Here is a 23,055-nt window from a genome sequence, read left to right as displayed (position 1 = left end):
TCCTAAGTGAGATTGCTTGATGTAAAATATCTGCTTACTAATTCCAGATTAAATTAGTATGTGAACAGAAACAAACACAAATGAAAGACGTGTGCTGTATGACCATAATGTAAGCCTACAGTTTTTCTTTTAAATTTGTTTAATGTTTATTTTTGAGAGAGAGAGACAGAGACAGAGTGTGAGTACGGGAGGGGCAGAGAGAGAGAGAGGGAGACACAGAATCCGAAGCAGGCTCCAGGCTCCAAGCTGTCAGCACAGAGCCCAGCGCGGGGCTCAAAGTCACGAGCTGTGAGATCATGACCTGAGCCGAAGTTGGACGCTTAACCGACTGAGCCACCCAGGCGCCCCTCTTTTAAATTTTTTTTAATGTTTATTTATTTTTGAGAGACAGCAAGCAGGGGAGGGGCAGAGAGAGAGGGAGACACAGAGTCGGAAGCAGGCTCCAGGCTCCAGGCTCCGAGCTGTCGGCACAGAGCCCGACACGGGGCTCGAACTCACGAACTGAGAGATCATGGCCTGAGCCCAAGCCAGACGCTTAAGCGACTGAGCCACCCAGGCACCCTGTACAGTTTTTAACCATTAATGAAAACAGCTTTGTCAAGAGGCACCTGGGTGGCTCAGTCGGTTAAGCGTCCGACTTCGGCTCGGGCCATGATCTCTCGGTTCGTGAGTTCGAGCCCCGCGTCGGGCTCTGTGCCGACAGCTCGGAGCCTGGAGCCTGCTTCCGACTCTGTGTCTCCCTCTCTCTCTGCCCCTCCCCAGCTTGCTCTCTGTCTCTCTGTGCCTCTCAAAAATAAATAAACGTTAAAAGAAAAAGCTGATACACTCAATTGTTGGAAATGAGTCTGCCTGCTTTGGACTTACCTGGAATATCCCTTGCCTTTCCATGCTTTATTTTGTTGGTGACAGTGATTAATTAGCTTTCCTAGATGCTTATCATCCCTGTGCACACGGCTTCCATGTCATGCTGAAATGTGTATTTATTTAGCCTCTTTATTGTCCGTAGACCATCTGTTTTTTCCCTGCAATCAGGTGCTCCTAGGAAATCCCTATTCCCAGCTGTCTCTTTCAATTTCACTTTGTCATCGGCCTTTGGGATATTGAAGGATGTAGTTCGCATTCTATTGATCAGTTATTTCTCAAGATCTGTCCCTGCCTATAGTCTGCTACCTTTATAAAAACCGCGGAAGCTCACAGTTCACGATAGTGTGCCAAGTGGGTAGAGAGCCAGTGTCTGCTCCTTGGCGTAACTCGCTCACTAATTGTATATAATTCTTTCAATTATTCTAATGAGCGTCCTACCAGTTTTAAATCAAAAGATACTCATGCAGGGGAGCAGTTCATCTCCTGACTGCTATTTCCTAGGAAAAGAGTTTTAAAAGGCTTGAATTATTATGGAGTACATCTTTTGAATCCTTTTTTTCAATGACAAAATACATTATCTTCCCTTAACAAATTCAGCCTTGAATTCTAACATATGATTTTTAAGCTTTTAAATACGGATTAAAATGTAGTGAAGATCCATTTGTCTTGGTCAAAATTCTACTTTTTAGAAGCAGATCACCTCACCGTCAAGTACCAGCAGTTATTCGTTGGAAGTCATCTCTTACTGCCGAGGGCAGGTTACCGAGTCCCTATCTCATTTAAATTAGTTGCGCTCATGTTAAGTATGTGCAGGAAGTTGTTCAAGTGCTAGTTGTCAGTTTCCTCTTATAATTTTATGTATTCTGTAATGTCATTTTCTTAATGATATCGCTTTGGAAAATGGAGATTTAACCTTTTAATCACTAGAATGCAACCTACAAAAACCTCTTGATTTCCAAATTGTGGCTTGCAAAACTAAGTACAGCCTGCATAGCTCAGCCAGAATGGGTGTTGAAGGTTCCTCAGAGTGTCTAGTAATTTTTGTGGTGGGCCTTTGTGGAAATGCCAGAGGCACCCCGCAAATCCCCAGAGAGGTCACTGCTCCCTGGGGATCCACAGGGATTTCTTAATCTTTTCATTTTTAACTGGTAGGAATACTGTTTGCAGAGGCTGTATTCCCGGAAGCTTCCTAGAGATCTGCCCCATACACCTTTTTAAAAAAGCCCAACACACAACACCGACCACCCTCAGGAATCCCCAAGAGACAAAGGAGACCCCGTGGGAAATCCCTGTGACACCCCTCCTGTCTACGGCCATTCCTGGGATGACGAGGACCCCCTACTTCTCCCTGTAGCTAACAGAAAAGCCCCACAGCTCCCAGGATGAACCGAACTCCTGGGGGAAAAAATGGGGAGGACTTAATGAATCCCCCCCATAAAACGGCTTAGAACATTAACTAGCTGTGATGAGTCAGGGCATTCCAAAATCAGCATCCACTTGCTGGGCATCTGACTTGCAGAGTGGATACGATGATTCTTACGAGCTTAACTCTGACATGCGGTGATGATTAGAAAAGATAATTTTGGTTTCCCTCATGAGTGAAATTAAGCAAATGACTCTGATAGCCTGCGGATTGATGAGACAAACAAAAACCTTGCATTGTTCACGTGTTTGTGTGTGTTTGTGGATGATAGAGATGTGAATTTATACTTCCCTTTAAACAGGACATTTTTTTAAGTAAAGTCCTAACTAGTTAAGTCCCTTACAAGCAATCACAGATTTAGGAGCTCCTGGGGATAGTACAGTAGAACCGGTATTAGATAAAATAATTGCTCTAGAATCGGTCCCACTTTGAAGCCCTTAGAAACCTCATGTTTGCAGAGTATACAGTGAATGTGGACATTTGTTTCAACAACGTCTCTCCTGTCGGAAAGCTCCAAACGATCACTGCTTGCCAGTGGAAAACAAAGACCAAATCCCTGCAGGATGAAGGAAACAACATTCGATTCATAGAAAACCGTGTCTTCAGATACTGTGTGTGTGTGTGTGTGTGTGTGTGTGTGTGTGTGTGTGTGTGTCTGTGTGTCTGTGTAAAGAACAAGAAGGTGAGCAGTCCTTAAAGGGGGCTTGCCAACCCAGGAATGGAGGGCAGGAAAATGCTAGAACAAGGTGGTTGGTGCCAGAAGTGCCCAGGGAGGAGATAGAAGTATTTCTCATCGATGAAGTCTTAGGTAGTGATGACTGCCTGAACTAAAAATGTAGACTAGAGGGCCACCCAGTCATTCAACAAATGCTTATGGTTCCTCCATTGTGTATGGTATTCTCGGCTCGGGAGGTGAAGGAACCAATCTGTCTCCCGCACGTTTGCTACCCTGAAAAGCCAAAGTGGCCAAGCGGGTTCCGGCCATCTCAGAGCCACCCCCGCTGTAAACCCCACACGCGTTTGCTTGGGTGCGGAAGGACGGGGGCCTGCCATAGCAACGAGGCCATCTGGAAAGACTTGAATCAGTACTGAGTGCATCTTGCAACCGACTGACTCATGAAATCAATGTATTGATTTGACCAGGAGGTAAAAAAAAGAAAGCTCCTCAGAAATGAAGTATAAAGAATGAAGGCAAAGTGTCAGATCGCACCAAATGTGTGTTTCAGTTACACACACGTGGACCCATACGTTAGCTCGTGACATAAAATACATTTCAATATATAAAGTGGGTCACAGTCTGGGGCGCCTGGCTGGCTCAGTCCAAAGATCACGTGACTCTTGATCACAGGGTCGTGAGTTCATGCCTCATGTAGGGTGCAGAGATTACTAAAAATACATAAATAAAACTTAACAAGAAAAGAAAAGATGGCTCACAAAGAAGTTGGAGCAACATTCATCTACAGAAGCCTCGCTGTCCGCTGTTTCAACGTGCCCCTGGCGCGAACGCCCTGACCTAGTCTTTCCTCCCTGCATGCCAAGGGTCAGAGATGCACGGGTGGGCGAAGATACGCTGCCCTGGAGGGTCTCCACCAAACAGGCTCGCCCCCTTCCTTCCTCTGTTGTGGGCCTCTGTACAGTGGCTCTTCCTGACGCGTGCTTCTGTACTATGTCACAAGGGCCACCTTCATAACTAGCCTGGTAAACCTTGTTACCACATACGTGTTGGACGTGTCCCCCGTACACGTCGAGGTCCCTGTTCACCTCATCCCCAGATGCCTTCGTGACAAGTACGTGCAGAAGAAAATGCAGGTCTTTATCAAGGATCGTGAAAATCCTGAGCCGCTGATTTGCTGTGGGTCTCTGGAACACCAGCGGGGTGTGCTGTGGGTCTCAGGAACACCATCAGGTGCTCCGTGGCTTATGCCTAACTCTGGTTGAGGGCCTCAGAGCTCCACGTACACTTGACCTAAAAAAAAAAGGGTTCAGGGTCTGAAGAAATATAGTTGGTTGTTTTCAGCCTTCAATCGAGCTTTATTATTTTATTCTTGGTCCTGATTCACTCTGTTTTTTCCCCCTGCATCTTGCCGTTCTAAACGGGTCTCAGCTCATTTTTGGCTTGAGGTGGCTGTGCATTAATGCGGTGAAATATTAGGTATGGTGGGAGGGGGCATTGCCGGAGCGTGCAACTTGCTGTGGAAGGTGCAGAGAAGGGGGGCCCTGCCCAGCCTGGGGGAGGGGTGTTGCCAAGGAAGGCGTCCCGGAGGAAGGTTCTGAGCGTCATGCCTGGCACATGGTAGGCCCTCGGAACTGTTGCTGCGGCGAGGGATGGCATCTGAGACAGAAGTTGACTGGGAGGAAAGTGACTAAATTTAGCAGAGAGAGCAGCACACAGAGGTTCAGAGCGGGGACAGAACGTCGTAGACTGAGGACCTGTGTAGTGTTTGGGTATAGTGGGGACAAGGGGAAGGGGCTGAGGAGGCTGGAGCCCTTATCACAGAATCTTGTGGGTCCTGCGAAGGGTTGGCTTGTTTATATACATATTTTTCTTTCTCTAAAAATTTTTTTTAAATATACTTTACTTTTGAGAGAGAGAGCACAAGTGGGGACCGGGGAGGGATAGAGGGGAACAGAGGATCCAAAGCGGGCTCCGCGCTGACAGCAGAGAGCCCGACGCGGGCCTTGATCTCACAGACTGGGGGATCGTGACCTGAGCTGAAGTCGGATGCTCAACCGACTGAGCCACCTGGGCGCCCCAATTTATTGTTTATTTTTAAGGTAGCAGGGAGTCTCTGAAGCTGGGGAATACGCGAGAACGGCAGGTCTTGACAGAAGTGGACATGCTGAGTTGAGGTGCCAGCAAGGCCCCGACTGAGCTGTCCAGTTGGGACTGTGGATGTGACTGGGCTCAGCAGCCAGGTGAGCTGGTGGCCCACGTGCGCAGCTGCGGTGTAGACATGCTTACAGGATCCCCGGCTCTGACCCCTTTTCTTCCTACGTTCATGACATGTATCTCATTTTACCTCTAACTATAGGCTTGTGTGTTCAACCTCTTACTTGCCATCTGATGTCTCAGTGAGTCCAAAACAGAGCCTTCGCGCCCCCCACCCCCACCCCCATGCGTGCCTCGTCCTGATGCGAGACATCAACCTTACCCGCCAGCCCCTGCCCCTCCTCCCAGGACCTTTCTGGTGTCTTAGGTGACACCCTCTGATGGTTTCCCGTTGCACCCAGAATAGATATAGTTTCCTCATGGTCTGCAAGACCCCTGCCTCTCTCTCTCTCTCCACCTGGTTCTGCTCTCTCCCCCTTTGTTCACTTCCCTCCAGCCTCTGTGGCCCTTACTGCTTTTCTCTAGAACTCGCCTGGCTTCCCGTCTCAGCTGTTGTTCGATTGGAACACCCCTCACCAGATCTTCCCACAGCTACTTTCTTCCCACCGTCCAGGTCTCAACCCAACCGCCTGTTTCTTAGACATTTTCCTTGACCCTCTTAGCCTAGGAAGCCCTCCAGCCCCTCCACCGCATTATCCAATTTTATCTTCTCAGCATTGATTCCCAAGTCCGTGCCCTCTCTGCTTCATCCCTGGTCTTCGGGCTGGCCCGGGTCACTGGCAGGTGAGGCTAGAGAGGTTGGGGTGAGGAAGAGCCCATGCACAAGGGTTTCACACCAACAGCTTGGTGGGCAGTGTCTCCATGACTCCATGACTGGCATTTCTGTCCTCACAGGATTTCGTTCTTCCTGTCGGTGGACTGAGGAAAGGACACCAGTGCAGAGCTCTGCCTGGTGCTTTGGACCATCTAAGTGAACGGAGGCTGCACTTGAAGGCCTCGGTGTTCAGATGTGAATCTGGGATACGGGAGGGATAGTGGAGGGATACTAGAGTGCGTCTTCATTCTTCAGCTCTCGTGTGGAAATTCAGAGTAAAGTCGGCCTTTCCAAATTCTTGGTTTCCCCAAACGTGCCCCAGAGGAGACCGTCGCTGCTGGAATTTGGTATTTAAGCATTTCCCATCTGCCAGGGCTGGAGTCAAACGTCTCTTGCAAGTCTATTCCTTAGCAAGATCAAAATTTAAAGTAAATGGTTTTTAGCTTTGGCCGTTGGTAATTTTTTGACGATGATCCTATTGACATTTCTGCTGAAAATCACGCTTGAAAACTAGATGCAAAAAAATTACTTCCATGCTCCAGATAGCATTGCATTTCTTCTATATATTTTACTTTAGAATGTGTGCCCTGATACGTATATTTGCTTCTTGGATTTATCAATGTTCTGCCTTCCTTCAGAAACTACTTTAGGTGCCACATTTAGTAGTTACTAAAATAGAAATCCAAAGGTAAAGTGAGTGAACAGAGTTAAGGGGGGTACAAAAAAACACATAAGAAAGTTCTAGCAAAGTTGAGGATCAGTCCCCAGCGAGGCTTGCCCGCCGAGCTGTTCTGCTTGCTGGGTAAAGGGAGGAGCCTTCGCCTCGGGAGCTACGGCTGCAAGCTTCAGACAACATCGGATGATCAGAATTGAGCTTTGTGACCATTTCTCTTGCTCAGACAGAGGGTCGCCCAACCAGAGCTGAGTGATAGGGTCGACACCTGCCACCAAGCCAGAGTTTTCCTCTGGAAGCAGCTTCAGACCTATTTCAGCCCTTGAGCAAATACTCCATTGAAATCCCCAAATGCCGAACTCTGTAAAAACCTGGTCTAGCTCAGAAACCAAGGTCTTTGTCGTGTTCAACTCTGTTTGATTAACCTCCCTTCTGAATGGATTCTGCAGTGAGATTCTCAAAAGAGAATGGATTCTCAAGACCTCTCTCTCTCTAAATTACAGATCAATGCAGCCTGGCCAAAGGTCTTTCCGAGAAAAGGCTTGAGAGCATCCTCTCTCATGGCCATAGCAAAACCTCAGAGATGCTTCTAGTCGTACACTAGGTGGCCTCTGCTCCCCAGGTAAACTGAATAAATTGGCCACCTGTATGCGGTTATTTGATACCGAACCCTTAAATGTTGGAGAAAGCACCCGTGTGCTTTCGAAAGCCAGTCATCTTTGTTTATAATACAGCACGAGTGGCATATAAGATGTGTGTTTGGTAGACAGTTTATCTAACCATTCACCATAGTTTGCGTTGCAAATACTCAATTCCCTTTTAAAATGCAGGCAAAGCCAATAAAAAATCCCAAGTGGCAAACAGTATTGCCTTCTGACAGATTTCCTCAGAGAGGAAGCAGAGTATGTTAATAATGGTGATCAAAAGTTGCAAGCCGATAACTACCAAACGAATCGATCTGTAATTTAGAGAGAGAGAGGTCTTGAGAATCCATTCTCTTTCGAGAATCTCACTGCAGAATCCATTCAGAAGGGAGGTTAATCAAACAGAGTTGAACATGACAAAGACCTTGGTTTCTGAGCTAGGTCAGGTTTTTACAGAGTTTGCTGGTAAGCCATCTTGAAGTTCTGCTTGAGGTTTGAAGAGTTAGGGCAAGGAGTTTTAAGACTCAGTCTTAGAAGAGCTTGGAGATCCACGAGATCCAGTAAGAACCAGATCTCCTGATTGCTGATGGATCACTGCAGGCCTCCAGCTAGAATCCTAAGGCACCAGGCCCTCCAACCATCACCGATTCCTTTGAATTAGCACCCCTGAAGCTGACTTGACTCAAGTTTTTTTAACCAGTAAATTGTTACAGAATTTAATGTGGTTTTTGGTGGTGGGGATGGTGGTGGTATTAACTGTTGATTTTTGTCATCTTCGTAGAGTTAATATTCTGTGGACAGAGTAGATGTGTTACATTCAGCTTTTTTGGCCAATTAAAAAAAATTTTTTTTAACGTTTATTTATTTTTGAGACAGAGAGAGACAGAGCATGAATGGGGGAGGGTCAGAGAGAGAGGGAGACACAGAATCCGAAACAGGCTCCAGGCTCTGAGCGGTCAGCACAGAGCCCGACGCAGGGCTTGAACCCACGGACCGCAAGATCATGACCTGAGCTGAAGTCGGACGCTTAACCAACCGAGCCACCCAGGCGCCCCAAGACCAATTTTAATTATTCATTTTGATGTCACTGAACCATAATGTCCATTCCAAAGGCGAGTATTCAAATCCCCTGACCACGTCCTTCTTACCTTCCATTTTTACATGGATTTTCCAAAGATCCAAACTTAAATAGCTCTCTCAAGTGTAATACTTGGTGGGGTTTTCCCTCATTATTTATTCATTCTTTTACAGTTAAAAAAGTTAACATGTTACTCAACTTTTCATGACGATTAGAATAACATTGTGCTTCATAGTGCAATAAAGTACTTTTCTTTTTTATAATAATGCTACAAGGGGCACGTAGTGGGTGCTCGTGCGTCTTTGCCCAGCCACACTGACACCAGCTCTTAGGGTCAGGTACTTGCTTGAAATTAGTACCAAGTGCTTGCATTCTTTGGATGGCTCTTAACAAAAATGTATGAAATTATTAGCTGTTTTTTAAAGAAAACATTCAAATATGAAACGTCACCTTGGCATCAGTTGCAGGATGAGTTAGAATGAATGAAAAGTGAGCCATTAACCGTGTCCTGGAGAAATTACGACCAAGTTAGGAAGATAAGGATTTTTAATTTTCTCACATCAAAAAAACAAAACAAAACAAAACAAAAAGAACAACTGTGCAGGTCTTGAAAACAAGGAAACAAACCATGTAAACGTATAAAGAGTCCTGGACTGTGATTTTCACAATAGCCTCTCACCAGTGCTGCTCCCTGAATGGTTTTGTTTTAACACCGTGATGCCATTTTAACTTTAATATGAAATGAGACTCTGGATATCAAAGTTAATAAGTGTGGTGTCGATGGCTGGATTTAATGTTGTGTTCACTAGGAAATAGCGCCTCACTAAATCCCTGCATATTGTTTCCCCCTTTGCACACAGATTTATTACAGATCTCTCAGGACTATGGCTTATATACCTCCACTGTCCCTAGAGTTTAAACACTGTTACTGTCCAACCATCAGTATAGAAAGGTTTAAGCATCTCTTTTTTTCTCATTGAGATCTACACCATCTCAACCTCTTAAAAATGGAAATGCATAAAAATTACTTTTTAAACCACAAATGCGAGACTACTATTTATTTAGATATTTGGGGGCATAAGTCATCTAAGAATGACTAAAGTTTGTCTCCCCTTGGCCATTGACTTAGCTGAAAATCTGGTAGAAAATATTTAATTTTTGTAACCTTGTTCATTAAACAGGGATTACCCATATCCGCTTTAAAAATACACCAAAAAGCACAAGGTGAGCCTAGGGTATCTTGTATCACAAAGCAAGGACCAGCTCCAAATCCAATGGGATCATTTCCAAGGCTACAAAATCCAGATTGAAATGGCCCCCCTTGGAACACCCCGAGCACCAAAAAGAATACTGAGCGTCATAGCTTATGACACATAGAATTAATTTTCAAACACCCACAAGTCTGCAGTAGTACTAAGAAAATGAAAGGGGAGGATACAAAGGACTTTTTAAAGGAATAGTTGGTCTTTGCAGGGAAACGGCACCTTGCAAATGTAGGAATGATGATGGCGGTAGGAAAGTACAGTTTTGGAGTCCTCGCTGTGTTCATTCAGTCAGGTAAGGATTGTTGATGGTGGTTTGAAAATGGGGTCATCCACATGAAACAAAAGTATCACCTCATAGACTTATTAATCACCCAGGACAAAGGTGCCCTTTTAATGGAGAGGTTGGGAGGTCCTCTCCTCACGAAGTGGCCAAATTTAGGTGACAAAGAGCAGAACAAGCTGACCTGGGTGCCACCAACAGTGGTTGAGCCATTAGTTCACCACATCACCCATGTGGCACTCAGGCTGGAAGTGGCCGGCCGTAATCAATTTCCCAGGAAGCATTCAGGCAAGTGGAGAATGTGGGGAAGTCTGTGAAACAATTGGCCTGAATTCCTCAAGAGAGAATTGAAATCAGTACCAAGATAAGATAAGTACGAAGATAAGAAAGGCAGGATTGGCGGCAGGGAGAGGAGGACTGGGTACAAAGACACACTGAGGAGACCTAAGCACACATCGTGGTGAGTTCTTCCCTAGATACTGCATCCAGCAGGGCAGGGGCGCCCCAGGCAGGTGGGGGGTGACTGGGGAAATCTGCATACGGGCCATCGTGCATATACGGGACACTATGGAATTGCTGGTAGGTGTGACCGTCATGTGTGGTGACATAGGAGAAGGTATTCAGGCAGGAAATTTTTTCATGAAAGATTATCAAATTTCAAGACTCTTCTTTATAATAGATTACTTCCTTCTCTCTTGTCTTTGCACCTAGTCTGTAAAAATCTAAGTTGTGGGGGAGGGGTGCTGGGTTCACGCAGTGGTTCAGTTCTGTCATTCATTGACCAAATAGTTACTGAATGCCCACTGTGTGTCAGGTTCTCTAGAGGCGAACAAAAATGAATCCCGGCTTATCCTTTCCATCCGAAGATGTTCACCTTGTCTCCCCTGGGAATGCTGGGGACACAGGGTGGGGAGGGGACACCAAAAAGAAACATGAGCCAGATTTAACTTGTAAACAGGGTTTATTTCTGCCGGAGCCCCTCCTGTTCTTGGTCTAAACTTCTTTCAAGAAATAAATATACTTGACCACGTGGCTCTCTGTAGTTGAAATCCTTGTAGACGTGTTGGGGGCTGACAAGGTGGCGGCCAAAGTCCCCTCTGCGGTCTTTGGACAGATGGGCCTGAATTGCTGTGCTTGGACGTAAACCCCCTCATTTCCTTATTTTTCTAACTAAGTGGTTTGTTTTCTTCAGGCCAGTTCCTGAGCATCAAGTCCCCATCCCTGTGCTGCCGTTTGGAGGAAATACTAAAATAACTGCCAGAAACATTTGTGTATTTTTTTATAAATAGAGTAAACCCCATCAAGGCTCATGTTAATTTTTTTTTTAATCCCTCATTTGTGAGTTTCATGGTAAAAGAAAATGAAGAAGGTAGACGTGGTGGCAAGTTTTTGTTTTGATGTGGCTTTTGGGGGCTCCTGAACGTTGAGATCGCAGAAATCGAAACCCGGTAGAGCAGTCATAACACTTATTAAAACACTCGCACGTGCAAAACAACTCGAGCTGTTTTAAGAATCAAGTTTCTAGACATGTGTCATAGTAGATCAGTTCCCGCCTTCAAAGTATTATGATCGGCTCGGTCCCTTTGTCATTGTCCCTGTAGGAGGTGGCCACGGTTGGTTGTATCTGGCCACCCAGACGAGCCTCTGTTAGGGCGTCTGCCAAATAAGTTCAGATAAACACCAAGTGATCAGTGACTTTGATATGTTCCTAAATCAGCTTTTTGAAGAACTCCTAAGAAATTGCAGAAAAGTACCCCCCAAAATGCCAGACCCTCATGTCCCCAACAACCTGAACAGATAGCTTTTAACACATTAGCACCTTCCTTTTGCCAGTGTAGTTTTTTGACACCAGCATATAAACACTGGGAGCCCAGAGACCGATTCCTTATTTACTGCTCTGCCCATCCTTTCTTAAGAGTGCCTGGTACACAGTGGGTGCTCAGTAAACCTTTGTTGAATTTTAAGTAATATAAAAACGTCCCCGATAAAGTTGTAGCCGCGTTTGACCCCTACCGACAGTCTCTCCCTCCTCCCGCCTTCGTCAGAGGCACCACTGTCCTGAGTTTGGACGCTTCCTATTTATTTTGTATGTTCAAACATCCATATACCCACAAGCAACATATGGTTTTATTTTATGGTTTGCGATTTACATAAATGGCATCATGCCGTAAGTGTCTTCCTGAAACTCGCATTTTTCATTCGATACCATCTTTTGAGATTTGTTCATGTTGTTACATTACCCCTAAACCTTCTTGCTTTTTTCCCCTTTTAGCTGCTATTCCCTCGTTTAACTATATTCATTTTCGTCATCAATGTCCCTGCTTGATAGACTTTTAGATTGTTCCCAGCTCGGTAGAAGTCTGTTACCTACGCGTGCGTCCTCACCACCCCCAGTCTTTGTCGTGGGCATAGGCAAATGGAAAAGTGATAGTATTTCTAATGTCTCTCATCGCTACCAGTTATAGAAGCACTGTGAGGCCACGGAATGGCACCGTGTCGGGCTCTGTGCTAAGCGTTTCATATATTCGCTTTGTCTTATTTAATACAACAGGTTGTTTTACAAACTGGAAAACTAGTCTGACGTTACAGAAACATTGGCCAACCTCCACAACCCCCTAAGCGGCAGACTCAGGATTTGAGCTCAGTTCTTGGATACCAAAGCCTTGGGTGTGAGACATACTTTCGAGGGAGGATGACCCATTTTCACTCGCTGGACCTTCTCTTGTCATAATGGGAGATGTTGAGTCAATATAGTTAGTGTGCAGGGGGAGTAGAGGAATGAACTGATGGTCTTTGTTCCACTGAAAAATTGAGTTGTCTGTTGCACGTTTCCCTCGTGATTGGAAGGTTTTTTTGGCCTGCCTGTCGTTTTAGGGTTTGAACCAATTGAAAGTTTCCTCACCTTCACTTCTAATGATCTTCAGGTGGATAATTGGGGCAGTGCACTTGTCTTGTTGAATTAACCCTTCACGAAAAGAAGGGAAGTCTAAAATTATTCATGAGACGTAACCATCGGCTGTAACTCACTTCTGTATGTATCCCTAGTTATCTCTTTAAGGAAGCTTTCGAAGGGATGTGTGTTAAAGGCGGGGGAGGGGGGCTGCGGGGGAGCAGAGTCGTTATTTCAGGCAATTCCAGAATATTTGAAAATGTATTTTTACTTTTTTGCCTTTCATTCTGCAAGGCTGTTTTCAATCTAATTTAATGAGTCCTCAAATGAGATCTATTTGAAGAAAATTACCTAATAAAGTATGAAATTAGTCTGGAGACTGAGAATTTTTGGCATGTTGCTGATGGCAGCCTTTCTGATAAGCAGATACACGATGATGATGATGATGGTGGTGGCGGTGATGGTGGTGATGGTGATGGGGAATGCCTTTGACTGATGTGTCAGCTTTTTTCTGAACAGACCCAGACTACCTACGTTCTCAAATTGATCTGCCCCCATTACTTTATCCTGTTGTGTATTGAGAAAAATTGGCACACAAAAAATAAGGAACTTGAAAGAAAATGCTAGAAAATGCTAGAAAACTTGCTAGAAAATGGATTAGGTAGGCTGCCTCAGGACGTGTTTTCAAGAAATTTGGAAAGGACCTCCCCCCCCTCCCCAACCCTCCAATACTTTGCTTTCACAAAGCCTGACCTTCTACAACTGAACTTTTTTTGTTGTTATGTTTTAAAAAACTATTATGAATTTTCAGAGTATTAAGATGACCTAATAACTGTTGATGATCTATGAGGTTTAAAAAAAATTATTGAATCAGAGATTTAGTGTGAAATATAAGCCATAAGGTATCATCAACATTGGTAACACTGTGGGTAGGTAACTGTTCTAGAATCTGGCATCAGCTCTTTTCCTGAAAAGATTTGGTGACTGATGGGGAGAGAGAATGGATTCAAAGCTACTTCGTCCCAAAGTACAGAATGACGTAAAAGCTCCCGGAAGGGATGCCTATACGTGCCTTGGAGATACGCTGTCCCCATTTTATTGCTGGGAGTCGCCTTTTGGCCCAAGAACCAAAACCTGCATGGGGCTTTCCAGCGTCCATCCGATGTTGTGTCCGCCACGTGCCTTTGGAGCTGGTGACGTCTCCATTCCCCAAATGAGGCCAGGACCTTCTGCGGTTTATAGATGGCATTCCGCACGCACCTAACAAAAGAGGTGACATCTCTAGGAGTTCCCGCTGTTTTCAAGCTACGATTGTGCTTCTGCTTATAAAGAGCTGGGTTGGATGCCTCCCGCCAATTATACCTTGGCCTCCTTCTTGCCTTTTTCCTTTGCTATGAAGGCTTTTGATGGAGCTTTTCTGTTTGTTTGTGAGCCGTGTCTCTCCCTCCCCTTGTAGTGCTGTTCATGTAATGCTTTATCTCTCTCCCATTCATATTTTTTTCCTTCCTTTGTGCTGCATGGAGACTCTCTGCTGTACAAGTGTAAGTATTTGGGTGGCTCTGCAGTTTCTGGCTGGGCTCGTTTACAGTCTCGTGTTCCATCTGCTTGTGCTGCCTGGCTGGTCTCCCAGGAGACCGAGTGTCGTCCCCCGGCTGTGGATCCTGCATGAAACAGGCAGCAATTTAGAGGCAAGATTGCATTTTGCAAGGTGCTTCAACTAGAAAACAGGCGATGAATTTAAAGTATCCTGGCTGTGCCTGAAAGCAAGCACAGTGTTGATGAAGAGGGCACCAACTTTCAAGAGGTGAAAACGGCCTTTTCCGTTCCTGTTTAAAAAAAAAAAAAAAAGACATGATTCCTTAAACGTCCAGGTTTTGTTTTGGGTTTTTTGGTTTGTTTTTTTTTTTTCCCTGATTCTTGTTTCCCAGGGTTGTAGAAATTTGGCATCATGATTTCCTTCTTGGATTAGAAGAATTTTCCTAATCTGTTTCCCAACTTTTTTTTAACCGACTGTTTTTTTTTAATGTAATTTTCTTAATGTTTATTTTTGCGAGAGAGAGAGAGACAGAGCGTGAGCAGAGAGGGGTAGAGAGAGTGAGGGAGACACAGAATCCAAAGCAGGCTCCAGGCTCTGAGCTGTCAGCACAGAGCCAAACACGGGGCTGTATAGAACTCACGAACTGTGAGATCATGACCTGAGCCAAAGTTGGATGCTCAACCGACTGAGCCACCCAGGTGCCCCTAACCAACCGGGTTTTATTTTGTTCCTTGTTTGTTTTAACCTCGGGGAAAAGAAATTAGGCATTCTCAAGCTTGACATGAGAATGTTGTCGTTTATCCTTTGCACAAACTCGGTAAAACGAACAAGGAAACTTCCCCATCCTATTTTTGTGGTGAGAGAAGCGATGGAACTCTCATTTTAGAAAAAATGAGTGTGTCTAGGAAGTATAGGTTAAGAGTGAGTTTAGCAGGAAAAACTGTGGTGGTGTTTGTCAGGCTCCAACCTTAGTCCTTAACTGGTGGTAAAATTGAGATACCCCTTGGGCTACATGAGAGGAGTTTGAATTCCATCACAGGAACTGGATCAAAGGAGTAAGATTTCGGAGCAGTAACACTGTGGTCCCTTTAGATTCCTGTAGAATAGGAATAGTGGCCGTGGTTTCGTTCACACTGTCTGCCAAGGTGGGCGTTCAGTGATGGTTTGGGATGTCAGGATGTGGAAGGAGTCTTGTGTTTAGGGCTCTCCTTCTAAAGTTACGTTTTAAAGACTTCAACACCCTGTGCCTCATGTCTCCTGAGTACGTGAATAGTGAAAAGTACTTACGACTCGCAAAATGCATCTTTAAAGATAAAGTAATTTCATCTAGGCTTAAACAGTAGACAGTGCTGGCCACGAGTTGCTTTATGAAGAGTCCATTTGGTCCGTATGCCTCCCTTGCTTCTGTTGCTGACACCCCCCCTTTCATCTGAGAGGCACTTCGCGATTTCTCCTCCCAGCAAATATTTACGCATCGACAAATGTCCAGGGCAGGAAACGAAGGCCAAACAGTCTGAGAAAATTAACCCTTGTCATTTGGATACGGGGGCATTAACAGTTCTAAAGACAAGGTAAAGCTGGATCTCTTTTCTAGGGTACAACTCCTCTAACCAGCAGGTGTGAGAAGGGGAAGACTAAGCATATAGACCAGCTTTCTGGAAAAACATAGAATATTTGTTCTTAAATGTATCCTTGGGTGCATAATCATAGCTCATTCTTCTGTTCCCTCTTGCTCACGATGTGTATATAGTGGGATCATAGGACTGAGCTACTAAAGAGTTTTCTTTTTCTATAAAACTGTTAAGGAAGGAAAAATTCTAAAGAAGAACGAAAAATAAGAGACACATGAAATTCACCATTTCTTCTTTCCCTCTTCGTCGTTACACATAAACCACGAAAAAGAAATCATCAAACCGTTCATCCGTCAGCAGTGGCTCAGTATCTAAAATTGGGTTGCTTTCTCAACACCGGCGGCCGAAACTCGCCTGATTTCGAGCCCTGACTGTTGTCGCAAAAGCCCCTCGTCCCCGCGTGAACGTGGCAGACTTCACAGATGTGTCAGATAGAGTGAAAGAGTTGTGTTTGAAATGCAGCTGTAAAGAGCATGTGAGATGAAGGAAAGCTTTGAGGCATTAGAAAGTCAAACCAAGAAGAGAAAAGTAGGTCCCATTTGGTGGATGGCAGCTATGGAGAACCCGGATGGTTGCCATACAAACCCCTCAGTGTCTGTGTAGTTAGCTCGAGCTGAATGACCGATTTACAGGTAGGCGTCAGTGTGTAAATGGGTCTCTCTCTACCTGTCTTTTATATTATGTATAAATGTTATAGATCATCTGTGTTCTTTTACATATAGCTCTCTGGTCATTCCTTTCCAGCTATTCAGAATTGTAATATACTTGAAATGTCATCATGGTCGTATGTGTTACACACATTTGGTATCTGTCCTAAAGGTTAAAGAGGGAGACTTGAGCCAGATTCTTTTTGCCCGTGAACACTTTTTCCGTAAAGTCAAGAGTCGCAGGAAAAAACCGTTGGACGACATCGTCGTTCCAAGCATTTTATTTGTGGCTGTCCAAATGAATTGGCTGGAAATTAGTCCCAAGCTGCTGCTCGATCCCTTTACCCGTCACGGTTGTGTGCAAAATGGAGGGAGTACTAAAGACATTTTTCGTGAAACATAGCAGATATTTTGGTAGTTGGGTTCTCCTGAGGATTATTTATTCTTAGAGGTTTCCCTTATGAATAGACCAGTCAGGCCAGGCCGCTCTCTGCTTCAGTCAACTGCGAGGTCAAGGTCAGTTTCGGGGGAGAGCAACCTGGAAGCTGGCTCCCTTTCCAGCTGCCTCGGATTGACGCTTGCTTTACAGGTAGATATTCCTGAGATTGTCTGCCTTTAACCTTGAAAGAACCAAATCAGCAGTTTTCCCAGTGTATTTCAGGGTGACCCGTCTGGCTTTGAATATAATTGCTCATCTCTTCTCTCCCTTTTCTCCCAATAATAAATACTGGCAGAAGGATATTGTTATTAAAGCCGGCACAAAATTGTTAGAACTCTGAAGTTGTTTGTTTCAAAGGTCAGTATGAGCCAGTTCATTCTTTGAACCAAAGAGAGTTTCTCACCCTTGTGGCTGTTTTTGGGGAGAGCCTTAGATGACGGCCTATTAAAAAGACTACAAAGTAGGGGCGCCTGGGTGGCGCAGTCGGTTAAGCGTCCGACTTCAGCCAGGTCACGATCTCGCGGTCCGTGAGTTCGAGCCCCGCATCAGGCTCTGGGCTGATGGCTCAGAGCCTGGAGCCTGTTTCCAATTCTGTGTCTCCCTCTCTCTCTGCTCCTCCCCCGTTCATGCTCTGTCTCTCTCTGTCCCAAAAATAAATAAACGTTGAAAAAAAAAAAAAAAGACTACAAAGTAAGTTCTGTTATCTCTTACTTCACACAAAGACTGGTGTCCAGGATCAAACCGATTAAAACGTCCCTAACATCCATTCATCAGTATAGCGATGGCGAAGGGTGTGGTTACAAGGGATGCTGGGCCAGCCTCGTGAGGATCTGTCCCTGGTGCCGTTCCTAATGACACTTTGAATGGTGGCCTTTGTCATCTCTGTGAGTCAGTTTCTTCCTTCAGATTTGAGAGGGGATGACAGAGGCCTCCTCCTACTTTCACTGTGGTCCTGTTGAGGGAGAAGCTAGCACCTTCCTTGGGCTTGGCTTTATGTAATCAGCAGTTGGCGCCAAGGCTTAAGTTCTGGTGGTTCGGGTGTTGGTCCCATATTTGAAAGACTCAACGAGAAGCGACAGCAGATACAGACTTGGAAACTATGGCAACCGTTTCCTAGTTAGTCTTTGCCCATAATCTAAGGGTCAGAATCTTGGTGGCAGAAGTGGGAGATGGGACAGTTACTTGAAATACTGAGGTGACAAAGAGTCTGGTGTCGCCTGGGAGTTGTGACCGTGGTCACAAGCAGTGAACAATTGCAGTGTCCGCTTGTAGCGGCTGATGTTTTACCATCCTTTAATCGTATTTTTTGTATCCATTTAATTTTTTTTTTAACGTTTATTTATTTTTGAGACAGGGAGAGACAGCATGAACGGGGGAGGGTCAGAGAGAGAGGAAGACATAGAATCTGAAATAGGCTCCAGGCTCTGAGCTGTCAGCACAGAGCCCGACGCGGGGCTCAAACTCACGGACTGTGAGATCATGACCTGAGCCGAAGTCGGACGCTTAACCGACTGAGCCACCCAGGCGCCCCTTTATATCCATTTTAGTATCGTCAGGTGCAGCTGGGAGTTACATTCTGTATCATTCACTGTTCCTTTCCGCCATGTAAATACAGTGTAAGCGATGAAAGCTGGGGCGAGGAAGGGGGAGGAGGCAGAAGGGGCCGTCCGAGTCGAGAACATCGTCACCCTTTGGAAATGTGGGGGCTCGGTCTCCGCAGGGAGGCCGTCACATGTGACCAGCCATCCTGGAAAGAGGCGAAACAGATACTGAGTTTAAACATTTGATCCCAGATGCTCCTTCGGCCCCGTCCCTCCTGAACCATTAACTGAAGTTTGGAAGGCGAGTTTTGTGTGGGCGCCTAAGGGCTTCCTTTATTTCGTTGCTAGATGACGCCCAAATCCAAACGGAAGAGTATCCATAGCCGGATGCTGCGGCCTGTTTCCAGGGCCTTCGGTGAGTTATTTCTGTGTCCGTGAAACACCCTCAGCGGGGACCTCGGGCCGCTTCGGGGCCGTTTCCCGGGGATGCTCTGGGAGGCAGCGCTCAGAAGGGCAGTCGCGTGGTTTGTGAACGCATGCGTGTGCGATTGGGTGAGGGGCCTGACGTGACCTGTAGGAATTCCGCAGCCCATCCGGAGGCACTCAGCTTGGGCCCGGGGCTCTGCTTCGTTTCAGAGATGGAGTTTGACCTCGACAAAGCTCTGGAGGAGGTGCCCGTCCACATCGAAGACCCGCCCCTCCCGTCCGCCCGGCAGGAGAAGCGGAGCTCGGGGCTCATCTCCGAGCTGCCTTCTGAAGAAGGGAAGAAACTGGAACACTTCACCAAGTTAAGGCCGAAGCGGAATAAGAAGCAGCAGCCCACCCAGGCGGCGGTAGGTGGACCGGGCCCCCCACCCCCCACCCCTCCCGACCCAGGGGGAGCGCGGGGGACGGACCCCCCGCACGACCTCCAAGCCCGTGTCTCCGCCGGGCGCTCGGCCGTTGGGGAAACGATCATGCGGTCGAGCGCCCAGGGCCTCGGAGCGGAGTTGCCCTTGGAAGAAATCCTTAGAAAAGTCGCGGTCCCGTGCGGGAGCCCAGTGGACTCCGTCCAGCAGCCTGCCACGTCTGATGCGGACGGGGGGGGCAAGGAGGCGCCAAAGAACTGGTGTGTGACTGACTCGAGGGTGCCCACCTCTGCCCCCCCCACCCCCTGCCGCGCCTGCCTCCTCCCCGCTCACCTGCCCAGCCCGGGTGGCGAAGCGGGGTTCGCGGGGCAGTGTGGAGACCACACTCCGTGTCCCCTGCGGGACAGGGTGGGACGGTTTGTGCCACGCAGCCTTCATGTAGCTTACCCCGTGCCCCTCCCAGGCGCACGTCTCCCCTCTCCTTTCCAAGGTTGGCCCCGGGGTCTCTGTCCCCATCTCCCTTCCCCTGCGGTCCCCCGGAATCTCTGCCGTGTCCCCACCCGCCTCTGCGGCCGCCCTGTCTCCGCTGACCTAATCCCCTTCCGCCGGGTCTCAGTGGTTACTTGACAAAGAAAAGTGCATCCTTCCCAAAACCACTTCCCGTGGGCTTGGTGTCGCCACGGGCTTCTTTTTCAACCGCCCCCCCCCCATTCCAGTGACGCCTTGGACTGTGTTACTTGCTGCCTGGGCCGTGTGGGCAGAACCCGGGGTTACAGTCCGTGGCTGACGCTGCCCTGTCTGCTCTAGAGTCAGATAGTCACCTGCCTCCTCAACGTCAGCGTCCCAGAGCACCTCGGGCTCAGGCCGTTCAAAACTGGGCGCGTCTCTCCCTGTGAACCCGCCTTCCACTCACTTCCCTGTCCGCCATGGCGCATCACAGGTGACGAGTCAGGATATGATCCTCATGAGACCCCAGGTCCCGGTCCCAACCCAGACCTCCTCTGCCTTCCTCCTTGTCATCCCTGCCTTTGCTGCTTCCCACCCAGTGTCTCAGTCCTGCAGAGCTGTAGCCTTTTCCTCGTCACTTCCCCTCCCCGCCCCACACACCTCCTGGGCTGACAACCACTCATCTTTCAGATCTCCTCTTGCCTCAGTGTGCCAGGAAGCCCTCTCGGTCTCTACGTCTGTGCTCCCGTAGGGCTGTGCTTGCAGGACTCGAGGGGAGGCCATTCTCACAGACCGGATGTGCACAGTGCCCCGCCTGAACAACCTGCCATGGAGGCTGTGGCCCTTCCAGTGCCTGCTGTTCATAACTGTTATAGCTGCCTTTCTAGCTCTTGTCATAGTGTTTTCGAAGCACTCTCTCCTCCTTGTCTCTAAGCCTCATGTAGGAAGGCAGGTAGTTTATTACCCTTGGATTTATGCTCAGTGGTGAGTGTGGTTTCAGAATAGGGTGGAGGGTCAGCGGTACTTAGAGGATGCCGTGTGGATGGATGACTGGAGGTGTGGATGGGTAAAGGTCACAATAATTACGTGCGCGGTCAATCATTTATTCATCCCTGCTCAGGCTTCTTGTGTTGGTTAATTTCTCATTGGAATCTGAAAAGCATGACCTGGTTTCCCAAAAAAACAAGGAAACAGCTTTAGTGCTTTGTTTCCTGATTTACTTGATTTTAACTTTTTAGTCCACTGTTACAGATTCTTAGAATACACTTTTACAAATCTTATTTTTATTTTTTTTAATTTCTTAAGTGTTTGTTTATCTTTGAGAGAGAGACAGAGCTTAAGTGAGGGAGGGCAGAGAGAGAGGGGGAGACACAGAATCTGAAACGGGCTCCACGGGCTCTGAGCTGTCAGCACGGAGCCCGACGCGGGGCTCGAACCCACGAACCGTGAGGTCATGACCTGAGCCGAAGTCCGACACTTAACCGACTGAGCCACCCAGGCGCCCCGAACTTTTTTTAAATGAGGCCTTTTTAGATAGGGGAAAAGATGACCTCCCCCACTCTGGATTCGAGGTGGTTACTGAATAAACGGCCCCTCTGTGGCTCTCTCCGCGTAGAGAGTCATTAGCAGCGTAACTTGTACGCAAAACGGCGGCGGAAGTGTTTCCTTGATGAAGTCAGTGACCCACAGAAAGAGAATATTGTGGACGTATTTAAAAACCAAGAAGGGGAGGGAAGACGGCTGAGATAGGGTCCTCGTGGAGGGACGCACCAGGCATACGCCGCGGAGGGTTTAGCTTCGGCCACGGCGGGGCCGGGCCGCGTGGGCTCGGGCTGTCCCATCCTGGGAGCCCTGCCGGGACCCGGGCTGTGTCCTGAAGCGGAGGGCTGTGGCCATGGCTCCGAGGCCATCTGGCTTCTTCCCAGAGGTCTGGCAGGTGAGAAACTGGCACGGCTCGCTTCCCTTTGGGCTCGCGGCGAAACTGGACGAACCTCGGATGCCACAGCGCTTGCGGTTTTCAAAGTATCTTCCTGTGTCTTGAGGCCGCGACATCCCCATTTTCAGCTGAGGATGAGGGGCTGACGGTTTGTCTTCCTCACTAGCGTTCCGTAGCGACGGTCACTTCTGTGGCTGCTTGGTTTGCTTTTGCTGGGACCGAGGAGACTCCGTCTGTCCTAAGTCTGTTCTAACTTTCTAGCGCTTGCCCTTGACCTCGGATGCCCCTACGAGCCTTCCTAAGTATCAGAATGCTCACAGCCAAGGTGTGGCTTTCCTTTTCTTTTTACTTTTAGCATTTCTGATGCCAAATGTGTGGGTTCCCCCACCCGGCACCCCCTTCCCCAACTAATTCTTCGACTCTGGACACCAACTGAGCGTCCTACAGTTCAGCTCTGGCACTACCTGGAGTTAAGCTGGACCCCACAGGTTAGGGGCTCAGGGGCACCCCCACTTGAGATACCAGTCCCAGCGTGTCATCTGTACTTCTGAGCAGCTGACTGTAAATTCTAGAGAGGGTCCCACACGCTGCTCCCCAGGTATGATAATTTGCTAGAAGAATTCAAGAAGACACTTTACTTACTACTACCAGTTGATCGTAAAGGACGCAGCTCAGGGACAGCCACATGGGTGAGATGTGTAGGCTGAGGTGAGAGAAGCCCCTCTCTGGGCAGGTCACCCACACACACACCTCCGTGTGTCCCGGGGGCTCTGCCAACCTCATCACTTGGGGGTGTTCGTGGAGGTTCCGTTAAGTAGGCTTGGGCACGATGAAATCGTTGGTCGTTGGTGACCAGCTCCGTCACCAGGCCCTCATCCCTCCCCGGGGTCAGGGATCGGGCTGGAAGTTCTAGCTGTCCTATTATGTGGCTGGTTTTTCTGACAACCAGCCCTTATCCTGAAGCTGCCTAGGGGCCCCCAAGCTTTTTATCGTAAACTCAGAAACGGTTGGAAAGGGCTTGCTCTAAGTATCAAAAGATGCCCCCATTAGCTCTGTCACTCAGGAGATGGCAAGGATTTTAGAAACTCTGTGTCGGGAACCAGGACAAAGGCCACATATGCACTCTGATAGCCCACAAGGCTAAGTTAAATGCCAACGTGTCCGTTTCTGTGGGGCCAAACTTGGATTACTGTGTCGTAACTTTGGTTCCTGTGCCAAAAATACACAAATAAATATCTACATAGATATGAAGAGTAGACAACTATTTT

General features: G+C 47.3%; 1 protein-coding gene across 12 annotated transcripts in view; it reads left to right on the top strand.

The window, feature by feature from the left end:
• The window catches only part of CARMIL1 (capping protein regulator and myosin 1 linker 1), a 311,927-nt gene that overhangs the window by 251,346 nt on the left and 37,526 nt on the right, over positions 1–23,055 (top strand). For 9 of the 12 annotated variants that reach the window (XM_086706081.1, XM_086706082.1, XM_086706080.1 and 6 more), the window contains exons 30-32: positions 14,285–14,302; positions 18,905–18,971; positions 19,193–19,389. In XM_086706081.1, the coding sequence (XP_086562207.1) occupies positions 14,285–14,302; positions 18,905–18,971; positions 19,193–19,389 (282 nt within the window). The remainder of the gene's footprint in view (positions 1–14,284; positions 14,303–18,904; positions 18,972–19,192; positions 19,390–23,055) is intronic. The other 3 variants (XM_086706084.1, XM_086706083.1, XM_086706092.1) reach the window with 1 other exon arrangement.

This window comes from Puma concolor, chromosome B2, assembly GCF_028749965.1.
Source record: "Puma concolor isolate L17-30 chromosome B2, mPumCon1.1.hap2, whole genome shotgun sequence".
Lineage (NCBI taxonomy): Eukaryota > Metazoa > Chordata > Mammalia > Carnivora > Felidae > Puma > Puma concolor.
This window is presented reverse-complemented; position numbering and strand designations above follow the sequence as displayed.